Below are 13,968 nucleotides of genomic sequence, written 5' to 3' on the forward strand. Positions count from 1 at the left end.
GATAATATTATTCATTGTGTAGGACTGTTGTAAGGAAGGATTAGGGATTATTAGGGATAAACACAGTGCCTGGAGCTGAGTAAGTGCTTTGCAAATGGTGCAGCAATTATTAAACTTTTCCCAGATTTATGGGATTATGTGATTATTTTGATTTTTAAAAAACTAGAATAAAATATTGATATACCATTCTTAACTCTTTTGTAAAACAAGTTAAAAACCATTATCTATCTACTGTGATTGCAGTTTTCTTTATTCCCCAAATGAACTAACCATATTGGAGTAATTAGTTCTTTGTTTCACTTAACCATGCGGAGATATTTTTGAACTAAAAGGACTGCGTTCAAATTCACATACAATGCAGCTTTAGCATTCATATTTCAATTTTTTCAATTTTTAATTTTTATTTATTTTTACTTTTTATAGAGATGGGGGTCTCGCTATATTGCCCAGGCTGGCCTTGAACTCCTGGGCTCAAGCAATCCTCTCACATTGGCCTCCCAAAATGCTGGGATTACAGGCATGAGCCACCGTGCCTGGCCATGTTTCATTTTTTAAATTGTATTGAAATCATTACCTTGGTAAATTCATATCCCAATTTAAAATGTCCCAAAGTGAATAAAGCTTCATTATAAATTCAAGTACTGTATTTTAAAATGTACATGTTATACACCCAATAGATGCATACTGGAATTACTACAACAAGCAGTTACAGTCATGATGCCCAGTACTAAGTTTTTTTTTTTTAACACTGGAATAGATTATGCTAGATATATTGCTTTATTATGATCACTGTTGCTTAGTACAGTAACTTTAGTACAATAACTTATATGATCGCATTTTTAAAGCTTTAATAAAGTTAGTAGCATTTAGCAATATTGAATGAAACATTTTTTATGTATAGGATGTATTTTAGGTCAGATGCTTATGCAAGAATAAGCACTTAACATGCTGTTACATCCTTGACAAAACAAAATCATCCCTTTTCACTAAACAGAATAAACCAGACTAAAAGGAATCTGAAGTAATTGAAAGAAAATTAAAAATTTTAAATCCTTGTATTATGTTAAAGATTATTTAACATAATATTTTCCTGGTTAAAACATACATTTTTCTGGTTGAAATATATATAATTTTATATGTATATTATATATGTATATATGGAGAGAAAGAGAGAGAGAGGGGAGAGAGAGAGAGAGAAACATTTTAAAGACTGTACTAAAATGCTAACATAGCTGTAGCCCTTAGATGATACTTTAGCTGGGAAAAAGTTGGTGAGTTGTACTCAACTACTTTTTCTGCTTAGAAAAGAATTAAGAGCTTATAAATTTCTAATGTCTTAAAACAGGTATTTATTAAGATCTTAAATATACCTGTATTAAACGAATTAGGTTATTTTAAAAACTTTGCAACAATACTTCACTTATTCACAAATATATTTTCTACCCATATTTATTACAATTTGAACAATTTAAAAACAAATCCTGCAAATACTCTTAGCTTAGATAACAATACCATTATCTTAGTTCACATTAGATAACAATACCATTATCTTAGTTCACATAAATGATTGCAAGAAATATTTATAATACTTCATATAGTATCTTATCTACGGCTCATTGTAAACACTCTAATCACATTTAGCTTTACAGATGGAAAAACTGGGATGGTGGATAACTGTTCTGATAACTATGGTAATACCTTTTCAATTCGCTTTTCATGTTTTGTTTGCGCAGTTGGCCTTCTGATTTTTTTTCTTCTTTTTTTGGTGGGGGATACAACCTTTAAAGTTCTTTGAGTAAAGTAAATCTTCTGGGAATCAGATACTTATTACAAAAAAAATCTTCTAGATATATGTAGATTAACTTAATTTTACTTATCTCAAATTAGCCTTGGGGTGTGTTCCATAGTTTGCTCAGAATTTCTCATGGAAATAACTCTTATTTCTTTCAGTATACAAATGATTATCTCAAAAAGAAGAATCCTCATTAAGTGACTAGTGAATCCTCCTTTAAAAACTTGTTTATAATTGCTCTTTTTGAAAAATAGAACACACTGTAGGTTTAACCAGACATTGAATAATGGTGAATAACTCAGTGTGACTCTTAACATAATACAATCTTATTTAAACAATTCTTTTTTTCCTTAGCATATTCAACCATTGAAAAAAATTACAAAGACTTCACTAAACCAGTTAAATGCTTACAGTCTCTGATGAAGTTTCAAGGGAAAAAGAAGACTGTTTGGAGAATATAAAGAAATAGACTGTACTGAATTTGTGATTTTATTTTTAAGCTACTCTCTCTCATTCATATATGTCTATCTCCATAATTAGATTCAGAGAAATGTCCTTTGCTGGTTTTTTCTTCTGAAGAGAACCACATATTGATCATAACATCTTCCATACATATGTAATAACTTACATTTTGGGACAGAGGGAGTTGGTATAGCCCACCTTGGTCCATCCTAATATTTTCAAATCAAGTCAAATACTATCTTTGGATTAATCAGCTGTTGATGGAGGTTTGATAGAGGGAATACTGCATGATCTTCTCATGATAAGCCTGACTTCTATATCTGGTAGATTATCCTGCTTAGTCTGTAAACACCCTTCATCAGTGGCTGCTAAATGAAGATCAAATCGAAGAGAAACAGATTTTTTCCTCAATCGAGGGTTATCTTTAAAGAAAGAACCTTCCCATTCTTTAATAACTTCATCCACTTTCTCTGTCCTGAAATGATAAAATAAACCTTTTAATAATGAAGTATGGGTCTATTAAAAATATGTATTATGTATTTCATATCTATGGAAAAATCAAGAAATTTGTGTAATTTATAGTATAGAGAATTTATAATGTACTTACTTTAACAACCATATCAATAGAATTTCAAAGGAGTTCTATGGAATTTCTCTTTAGGAATTCTCATGTTTGGGTTGTATTTTTGGAAAAAAAAAAGGCAAATTAAGGATTGAGTACTCTTCCATGAGTTTTTATGTATATATGTCAGATTAAAAATCACAGAAGAGGCTGGGCATGGTGGCTCATGCCTGTAATCCCAGCACTTTGGGAAGCTGAGGCGGGCAGATCATGAGGTCAGGAGAATGAGACCAACCTGGCCAACATGGTAAAACCCCATCTTTACTAAAAATACAAAAAAATAGCTGAGTGTGGTGGCACACACCTGTATTCCCAACTACTTGGGAGGCTGAGGCAGAAGAATCGCTTGAACTCGGGAGGTGGAGGTTGCAGTGAGCCAAGATTGTGCCACTGCACTCCACTCTGGCAACAGAGCGAGACTCCCTCTCAAAAAAAAAAAAAAAAAAAAAAAAAATCACAGTATACTAAAACTATGTTTGGAAACATTTAAACAAAGAAGAGTAATTACTGGGATTACTCAAAGTTAATTTCTTTACATATATTTATTATTATTTCTTAGTCAAAGTTTCTTTACTTACTGGACAGTGCCATGAGCTTCAGTGCTCTCCTTAACGATACTCCCATTTAAGATTCCCTGTTTGGTCACTGTTTCTACGTTTTCATTCTCATACTTTTGTGGGACTTTTGTAGTAAAAGATATTTCATTTATAATGGCTGTGAAAATATTATTTATGATATATTAAATTACAATATTGAATTACTGTTCACAAATTATATTCAAACTTTTATTCAAATATTGCTTGCTTTTTTTTGCTACTTTAGAGTGTTTAATTTCCATATAAAATAATCCCCATAAATAGTACTTCACTTTTCAAATGAGTTTGTTTATGTCAGAAACTCACCTGATGGTAAAACAAAACCAACTTTACTTGTGGTAGGCTTTTTGTCTTTTTTCTCACCTTGGATACAACCATAATATCTGAAATCGGAAATAATTATATTTTAAGAGCAATATTGTATTAGCAAATAATTAAAACAAACAGAAGAATGGATAAATCGTATATTCATGCAATAGAAACACTATTTAACTGAAAAGAAATGAACTAAGGCTACACTGTATGTTTATGGATGGATCGCCTAAGAATAATATTGAGTGAAAAAAGTTTTATAGTTTTATAAAGTTTAGAATAATATGCAAAACAATTTCACACTTTGTAGAAATACATACATATTACTATAAATAAATGTATGAGACTAATAAGCATCAAATTCCGAAGCCAGGTCAGGTAGAGGGAGGAGCATGAGATTAGGGGATGTGGCTTAGGTGTCCAGGGAAGTTCAACAACATTGGAAACATTTTATTCTTTTTTTTTTTTTTTAACTATTTTACTTTTTAAACTGGGGAAAGTGGGTATAGAGGTGGTCATTGTATTTTTATGAAATTTTCTTGTATATCTTAAGTGTAGCCTAATTTTTTTAAAGTTTTACTACGGAAATATTAAAGACTATTTGATCAATATCTTTTTTTTTTTTTTTTTTTTTTTTTGAGACGGAGTCTCGCTCTGTCGCCCAGGCTGGAGTGCAGTGGCCGGATCTCAGCTCACTGCAAGCTCCGCCTCCCGGGTTTACGCCATTCTCCTGCCTCAGCCTCCCGAGTAGCTGGGACTACAGGCGCCCGCCACCTCGCCCGGCTAGTTTTTTGTAATTTTTAGTAGAGACGGGGTTTCACCGTGTTAGCCAGGATAGCCAGGATGGGCTCGATCTCCTGACCTCGTTATTCGCCCGTCTCGGCCTCCCAAAGTGCTGGGATTACAGGCTTGAGCCACCGCGCCCGGCCTGATCAATATCTTGAATGATTAGGAATTAAATAAAATTCACAACCATTCATTTTATTTAACAATTTTATAGTTACATGTATATAGGATCTGGAATGATTAGAAATTAAAATTTACAACCATTTAACTATATAGTTACATATACACATATACATATATGTATAGACATGATATATATACACACACATTTACATAGCACTTACAATGTGCCAGGTATTGTTTTAACCACTTTACAAACATTAACTCATTTAATCCTTACTGCAATCCTATGAGGTAGGTAGTAGTAGTATTCCCATTTTACAGATGAGAAAACTGAGGCACACAGAGGTTAAGTAACTTGCCCAAGGTCACTCAGGTAGTAAGTAGTATATTTTTAATTCAGTTTATGTTTTTTCAAAGATTTAATAAATTTCAAGATTTATTATAGGCTAAAGTTGTTTCACCTAGTTTTCATCTAGTTTTATAAAGGACTTATAATTTGGAAACAAGCAAGAATAAAGATTTCTTCATGGAGAATTGGAGGTAATGTCATGCTCAAAGCAATATGACCTTATAAGTCATTACAGATTATGATGTTATGAATTAATAAGAATTCCTCTTGATATCTTTTCTTATCAGGACATCTGGTAGTCTTTTAAATCATGACTCAAAATAATATTGCTTTCCATGGTTGTAATATAATTACATTATAGTAATTATAATTGTTTTGGGGTTTGATGTGTGGTATAGGGTGAGTCCTTGGTCAGGGGGATTGTGGTGATTGTGAATTTTCCAGGTTTTCATTGTGGGAGATCCTTAGAAGGCACAGACTAATCCTAGAAGAGATGAATGGCAAGGAAGTGAGAAAGGAAAGGTCTCTCTCTCTCTCTCTCTTTCTTTCTTTCTTTTTTTTTTTTGAGATGGAGTCTCACTCTGTCGCCCGGGCTGGAGTGCAGTGGCACGGTCTCGGCTCACTGCAACCTGCCTCTCCTGGATTCAAGTGATTCTCCTGTCTCAGCCTCCCGAGTAGCTGGGATTACAGGCATGCACTACCATGCCCAGCTAGTTTTTGTATTATTATTATTGTTATTATTTTAGTAGAGACAGGGTTTCGCCATGTTGGCCAGGCTGATCTTGAACTCCTGACCTCAGGTGATCCTCCCACCTTGGCCTTCCAAAGTGCTGAGATTACAGGTGTGAGCCACCACACCCAGCTGAGGAAAGGTCTTTTTCATGATTAGCTCATTATAATCCCAAACTCCTGGGCTTAAGCAATCCTCCCACCTTAGACTCCCAAGTAGCTGGGACTACAGGTGTGTGCCACCATGCTCAGCAAATTTTAAATTTTTTTGTAGAGATGAGGTCTCACTATATTGCTGAAGCTGGTCTAGAACTCCTGAACTGTAGTAATCCTCCTGCCTCAGCCTCCCAAAGTGCTGGGATTACAGGAGTGAGCCACTGCAGCCGGCCAAGACTACAAGATCATTTTTGTAGTAATCTAGAATTGTTTACATTTTGTTCTAGCTGACTTTGGCTATTTGGTTCCTAATTTTGGAAGTCTAGAAATGGTTCTTTCATATATTATTTGCAATGCATACCTTATTGTATAAACTCAGTGAATACACCATGATGATGATGGGTTTTTTGGATTTAATTTCTCTGACTACATCAACAATGGCATAAGTGGCTCTGTATTTCTGGCCCCTTGTCATTAACTAAATGGATTTAGGTACCTGATTTCTTCTTTTTCTAGGAGGCGGCGATAAGTTGCTATTTCTTGTTCCAGCCTCATCTTCGTGTTGAGAAGCATCTCATGCTCTTGAAGCTGCTTTTCGATGCCGCGCCTTACTTCCTGTAGCTCTTTTTCTAGTCCTTCAATCACAGCCTCTAGGTCTTGCAGCTGCATCTGGTAATGCTGCTCGCTGGCATGTAGGGAGTTTTCAAGGCCCCTTTCCTGTTTTATATAGATTTTCATCAGTGAATCAGTAACACAGAATGTGTTTCTGAAATCTGATTTGCAATATCTTCATCCTTTTTTTTTTTTTTTTGAGACGGATTCTCACCCTGTTGCCCAGGGTGGAGTGCAATGGCATGATCTCAGTTCACTGCAACCTCCACCTCCTAGGTTCAAGTGATTCTCCTGCCTCAGCCTCTCGAGTAGCTAGGATTACAGGCGTGTGCCACCACGCCCGGCTAATTTTTTGTATCTTTAGTAGAGATGGGGTTTCACCATGTTGGCCAGGCTGGTCTCGAACTCCTGACCTCCTGATCTGCCCGCCTTGGCCTCCCAAAGTGCTGGGATGACAGGCTTGAGCCACTGTGCCTGGCTGTCTTCATTCTTTTATGTTCCATTTTTTTCTTTAAAAAGATTGCAATAATTGTATTATACCTATGCAAGAGGTGTGTTTCCTTACAGCTTTGTGTGTGACCCCTAATTTTTTAAAAATTATATTTTATGTACCTAACTAGAGATCTTACTATATTTCAAAGATATCCTGTGATAATTCTTACTGAAAAAAAAAAAAAATCCTCTGCAGTGTGATTAACTTATTATCACTCTGAATTACCTGATTTTTAAATTATGGAAAGTATACTTCAGAGGTAGGCTTTGCTTTGTAAAACAAAAGGAAGAAAATATAGTATATTGAACATCAAAGCCAGAGCAGACTGCTCATGAAAGGCATTTAGGAACATGCTTAAACACTTTTTGTTTGTTTGTTTGTTTGTTTGAGACAGTCTCACTATGTCTCTCAGGCTGGAGTGCAGTGGCGTGATCTCAGCTTACTGCAGCCTCTGCCTCCTGGGTTCAAGTGATTCTCATGCCTCAGCCTCCCGAGTAGCTGGGATTACAGGCGTGTGCCACCACACCCAGCTAATTTTTTGGATTTTTAGTATAAGAGATGGTTTCGCCATGTTGCCTAGGCTGGTTCAAACTCCTGGCCTAAAGTGATCCACCTGCCTCGGCCTCCCAAAGTGCTAGGATTACAGGCATGAGCAACCGCACCCTGCTCCAAACATATTTTCTTTTTCTTTTTTGGAGACAGAGTCTCACTCTGTCGCCCAGGCTGGAGTGCAGTGGCATGATCTCGGCTCACTGCAACCTCTGCCTCCCAGGTTCAAGCAATTCTTGTGCCTCAGCCTCCTAAGTTGCTGGGACTACAGGCGTGTGCCACCATGCTCAGCTAATATTTTGTATTTAATAGAGATGGGGTTTCACCATGTTGCTCAGGCTGGTCTCAAACTCCTGAGCTCAGGCAGTCAGCCCACCTCAGCCTCCCAAATTGCTGGGATTACAGGTGTGAGCCACAGTATCGGCCTAAATATTTTTTATTAGATGTCTCAATGGCATGGATAAAAGAATCCCCACTGTTAAGACTTTGGATAATAACAAATGCTCTATTCCCCAACTTCAGCAACTAGAGAATCCCAAGGTAATAAGAAAGGATTTCTTCATTTTTACAGGTCTGAACTAAACCTTGAGTGAGTTGATAACAGCCACTGCCACAGTGGGGGGAGGGGTGAGTAATTAAACTAGGATCAGGGATAGAATTCAGTGGCCTTGATTTCCAGTTTCTCATGGTAAATAAACAGACATTCATCCTTCCCCTCTCTTAATCAAATCACATCTGAGGACTCGATGGGTCAATTACTTTTGAGATCATTCTCACCACAGCATGGAGAGATTCAATTTCCACTTGCAGGTGGTGCCACTGGCGTCGGGCCTCCTTGAGTTCTGCTTGAGCTGCCTTCAAAGCCTCTTCATCTTTGTCCATTTTTTTGCTTATGTCTTCTTCTAGCTATAAGAAAGCCAACAGCAACAATAACAAACAAAAAACAAGGAGTGCTTCTGAAAATGAAATGTGTAAGAGCAATTATAGAAAAATTGTATAGGAATCAAAACATTTTTCCTTAACTTGTTAGATTATAATGTGTGTTCTAGTGCCTAGTTAACTAATTAAATATGTGAGCAAGTCCATTGCGTTCTTAGCCCGCTTTCTTCTATGTAAAATGATTTCAACAACTCTCTTCCAATTATCACAATCTATGAAATAAAGAAAAATACATTTACATGAATGAAAACAGTTTGTAGGACCAAGATTTGTGATCTCTGATTCTTAACTTTTCATTATTTATGGATCATTAGGAGGAAGGATTGAAAATTTGCTATTTTCCCCCACATTTTCTTGTAGGCTGCTTTGCAGAAGCAGATAAACAGTTGTACCCCCCAAAACTAATCAATCCTGGGACCAGGCATAGGGACAGGAGTAAATTCTGCTAGGAAGTACATTACTGGTAATTTAGAGAATTAAGTTACTATAGGCAATAAGGCTCGCAAATAGACTTCCATATTAAGAAAATCTGTTGATTTACCTTTTTCAGGATGATTTTTTTAAAAGGCATATTAATTTTGGGTATCTGGGTAATAAAATGAATAAATAATAAAAAGGACTTCTCTAAGGATTATTTTCTAAATGTTCTCATATTAAAAAAAGTAGAATTTTTATATTTAGCTTTAAATGTTTTTATGTTGATGTTGAAATTAAAAGAAAGTATCTGTTGACAGAAGTTTTAATATTTGGCCCCAGGAACAGTGAGAACAATGTATAGAATTGATTATAGTATTTTGAAGCAAAATTTATAACTTTTAATATTCTTATAAAAATAAATTTTAACTTTTAAAAATTTAATTTTATTATACAATAGATTTTTTAAAGGAAATGAAGTAAATGAAAATTTATGAATAAAGTTTAGGGCAAGATATTTGAGAACAAAATTCGTACATTTCTTTTGGTTTGTTGAAAATCTTTTCTTAGTGTTAACTTGGCAAAGTCATGCAGCAAGCAACACCTACCAGAGCAACTACAGAAGATAAAGTAAAGAATTTTGGAAAAAAGAAAACCAAAAAGTGCTGGTGTCTGCTGGTCTTGTGGCTTTCGAATATGGAACCGGCAGCTAAGCTCGTTTGGTAACTACCATCCCAAGATGGCCCTTAAGGAACTCTCTCCCAAGATGAATCCTAGGGTGATCCCCTTCTCCATTGACTCTGGGCTGACCTGGGTCTTGCTTTAACCAGCAGAATGAGGCAGAAGGAATGCTGTGCCACTTCTAGGCCTAAGTCTTAGGAAGCCTGATAACTTCCACTTCTGTGCTTTTGGGAGCCCTGGGCCAATATGTAAGAAGTCTGGATACCCTGTTGCAGAGATCTTGTGGAAAGGCCAGATGGAGAGAGACCCTGAGGCTACATGGAGCGAGAGAGGAAGTCCCAGCAGAGCCAGCCTTTTGGCAATGCCCTGCCAAAGTGCCAGACACATGAGTGAACCCAGTCATACCCCAAGACGATTGATGTCCCAGCTGAGTTTTGGGGGTGTTATACAATAATCTGTAACTAAAATACCTTATTTAGAAATTTTTAAAAAATAACTAAATAATCAGGCTGTCTTGAATTTAATTCAGCTGACTTTCTGAGTTATTTGGAAGAAAATCCTCTAAAGTAGTTTCAAGTTAAAAGACACTTTAAACAAAACTTTACTGTAGTCTTTTCATTTGAATTTACTCATTTTGGCCCCGTGACTTGTAAACTAAACTCATATTTCTACTACTGCAAAGGTAAGTGTTTTGTTTACAGTTTTTAGAAGTTGTCATCTATTTATTTTTTTCTTCTGTTTGTAAAGGTGAATGAACTGTCCCAATGCTTACATGTACCAGTGACTTTGCTTAATCTAAGATGTTGATCATTCTTTATGAAGACTAAAAATGTTACCTAGAGGTGAAATTTACAATGGAACTAAAAATGAGTTGTAATGGAATAAAGCCCTGAGATTTTTCTACCAATTTTTTTCTTTTTTCTTTTGGGTGATATTCTTAAGTAAACTTTTTGCTGTATTTCAGGGCTTGGAAGATACCTTGAACCCATATATGATAGGTAAACTAAAAAATCCCCTAAATTTCTTAATCTTTATTTCTAAAATATTTGTTTGTAAATTTGTTTAAAGACTTGAGACCTTAATTAAATTGCTGAAAGTGATTGTTTAAAACTAAATCTATTAAATTAGGATTTAGTCCTTATCTAAGTTGGCTCTCTTTCTCTTTTTTAAATACTTAAATATTACAAGCTTTGTAATGGAAAGAAACGTTTCTCATCTTATAGTACAGAAGCAAAAATCTTAGTGGAGAATCGTTACCAGTTTGGGGAATTTCGATGGTCATAATTTATATCATTGTTTCTGAATGCCATGTTCACACACTCAGATGATTTCTATTTATAACAATCTGGTATAAAACGGAACTCGTTAAAAAGATGATAGAAACCTTTTAGAAATATTTATCTCTAGAAAGTGTACATGCTAATAAATCTTACTTAAAGGTTTTACATTTTAAAGATATTATTTAAATTATCTCTGTAAATAACTCCATAATATCTTTGAAGGGTATTTGGAATGCTTCCTTTCTGAAGATTGTCTGTAAGAGGTTAGAGTGCACCATTTTATTGTATGTTGACCCCATGTTAATGATAGGAACCTCACAATTTATATAAAAATCAAGTGCATCAATCAATGCTTATTTAACGGCAATTTAACAATATAATCACAGTATTTCCCCCTGTAGTCCCAGTCACATTGCAGTAGAAGCTAAATTCCTTCCCCAATAGATGCTGCATCGAAAAGGAAATACTGTACCTCAGAGAGGCCGGGACAGGAATTGGGTAGACATGGACTGTCTCCTTATTCTGGAAGGTGCCTGTCTGTATGAAATCATTACCTGGATCCTTGTTGAGAGCACCGTCTCTATCTGATTTCTGGTGAGGATCTTTTCATAGTTTGCCCTGATCTCATTGAGTAGCTGGGACAGTTCCATTCTTTTCCCATCCTCCACCTTGGCTAACTGAACCTTATCGATAGGATGAGTCGCTGCGGCAGAGTCTGCTCGGTCTGCGCGGAGGGCAGGGAGCCTCGCAGAGTCTTAAAGATGCAGAGCTCCTTTTTCAGAGGCCACGGAAATTCTCGTCTTTCTAACTAATTATGCAAATACAGGGTAAACTCTTTGCTCCTATTGTTATTGATATAGTAGAAATGTCAGATTCTTCATGAAGGAAAGGAAAATTTCAAAAACCTGTACTGGTTCCCTGTACAAATTGAGCACTTTCAGGGGAGGGGGAGTTCATTGTTGTGAAAAGGAAATGGGGCATAACTTAAAACTGCGGGGCATGGTGGCTCACGCCTGTAATCCCAGCACTTAAGGAGGCTGAGGTGGGTGGATCTCTTGAGGTCGGGAGTTCGAAACCAGCCTGGCCAACATGGTGAAACCCCATCTCTAATGAAAATACAAACATTAGCTGGGCGTGGTGGTGGGCACCTGTAATCCCAGCTCCTCGGGAGGCTGAGGCAGGGAAGTTGCTTGAACCCAGGAGGTGGAGGTTGCAGTGAGCCAAGATTGAGCCACTGCACTCGAGCCTGGATGACACAGTGAGACTCCGTCTCAAAAAAAAAAAAAGGAAAATGATATTTCGTTTTCTCAAAATGTTGCATGGAAATGGAAATAAGTCTGGGCCCAAGACATGATAGTTAAAATTTTCTTTTACAGTTTTTCTCACTGCTTGAATCTTTTAAACAGAAATGCTATGGTAGGTCATTGGAGTATGTTGTAAATCTTAACTATTCTGACAGTTATTGTAAAAAGCTACCATCAGATTAAATTGACAATTGTCATTAGCTCAGAACTGACTGACTGTATTTCTCTCAAATGCATACTGTGGAGCCCGTAGAGGGCTGCCGGCCTGATGGAGTTTGATGTATTGAGGTGAAGCTGTAGCTACAGATAAGTGCTGGTAGACTATGAGAGTTGTGAGTTAACATTTCCAAAGTTTTAACAAGGATGAAGAAATAGACCTTTTGGTGTATTCACCAAAAGAACCCTTGAGCCCTTTGGAGGGTGTAGTCAATGTAACATTCCATCCAATCTTTGCAATCACTTGAGCCCTTCGGAGGGTGTATTTGGCGTATCATTCCATCCAATCCTTGCAATCCCTGACATTTTCTAACCTGTAAAGATGAAAAGACTGAGGCCAGAGAGGTTGAGGCATCTTGCCCAAGGTTGCTCAGTGATGTATGACATCACTGGGACTGGCTCTTTGGTGACTTGCTTGTGTTCCATGTATTACCCCTGCATATCTGCCTCTGCGTTCTCTCTCTCTCCTCTTAAATTCTTGGTTTAATTTTGCCACTTGTTGTAGATGTGATGGAAATATGTTGTGAGAGTGAATCTATCATTATTGTTATTTGTGGAGTGGCTTTGGCTGACTTGTATCTGGAGCACAGTTCAGGGGATAATCAGACCTTGGTTCGAGGCCTCGCAGGGCCTTGGCATGCATGTCCTACCCTTTTAATTTCTGAATTAACTCACATATGGCCAGGCCAGTTTATGCTGGGCATTCTCACAGTCCTCTCCAAACAAAGCTGTCCTACCAACACCCCCGGTGAGAGGAGAGGTTCCAGGTCACTCCTGACCCACCCCTCCCTACCTCCTGCCCCTTCCCCGCCAGTCACAACTTGATTATCTATAGATTGGTCAGAGACCTATGGGGTAGGCTAAGACAGAAAGCTCTGACTAAAGAGGGTCATTGATGATTATCTAGGCCAAACTGATTCTCTTTCTTGGTAAGTGGGACTGAGAAATATGAAGAGAATTAGGCTTGCGAGTGGAGGAGAGAGAAGAAAGCAATGAATTAAATTCCTAAATTAAATTCAGACAGCAATGAATTAAATGCTCCCTGCTACTTTAGGTAGCTCCTGCTCATATCTGCCTGAAACACAGATTGCTGAACTAGATTCCCTGGAGGGTCAGTCTTGGCAATCTGCATCTTAAATAGGTCTCCCAGCATTTCTTATCTACCCTAAATAAAGTAGCACTGTCCATTGGAAATATAACACAAACCACAAATGCAAACCACAGATGTGCTTCTTTTTTTTTTTTTTTTTTTTTTTTTTTTTGAGACGGAGTCTCGCTCTGTCGCCCGGGCTGGAGTGCAGTGGCCGGATCTCAGCTCACTGCAAGCTCCGCCTCCCGGGTTTACGCCATTCTCCTGCCTCAGCCTCCCAAGTAGCTGGGACTACAGGCGCCCGCCACCTCGCCCGGCTAGTTTTTTTTGTATTTTTTTAGTAGAGACGGGGTTTCACCATGTTAGCCAGGATGGTCTCGATCTCCTGACCTCGTGATCCGCCCGTCTCGGCCTCCCAAAGTGCTGGGATTACAGGCTTGAGCCACCGCGCCCGGCCCACAGA

General features: G+C 37.3%; 1 protein-coding gene across 2 annotated transcripts; it reads right to left on the reverse strand.

Annotated features, from left to right (window-relative positions):
* Positions 1-1,764: 1,764 nt before the first annotated feature.
* Positions 1,765-11,552, reverse strand: KRT222 (keratin 222). Of its 2 annotated transcripts, none has more exons than XM_010388516.2 (6): positions 11,368-11,481; positions 8,359-8,487; positions 6,424-6,644; positions 3,779-3,855; positions 3,455-3,590; positions 1,765-2,729 (listed from the first exon to the last, which is right to left on the reverse strand). In XM_010388516.2, the coding sequence occupies exons 2-6, from the start codon at positions 8,461-8,463 to the stop codon at positions 2,501-2,503; spliced, it is 768 nt and encodes a 255-aa protein (XP_010386818.1). In that variant the 5' UTR covers positions 8,464-8,487; positions 11,368-11,481; the 3' UTR covers positions 1,765-2,500. The 2 variants fall into 2 exon arrangements, with proteins under 2 accessions (XP_010386818.1, XP_010386817.1); XM_010388515.2 differs by having other exon boundaries at positions 2,364-2,729; positions 11,450-11,552.
* Between the last annotated feature and the right edge of the window lie 2,416 nt (positions 11,553-13,968).

This window comes from Rhinopithecus roxellana, chromosome 19 (assembly GCF_007565055.1).
Source record: "Rhinopithecus roxellana isolate Shanxi Qingling chromosome 19, ASM756505v1, whole genome shotgun sequence".
NCBI lineage: Eukaryota > Metazoa > Chordata > Mammalia > Primates > Cercopithecidae > Rhinopithecus > Rhinopithecus roxellana.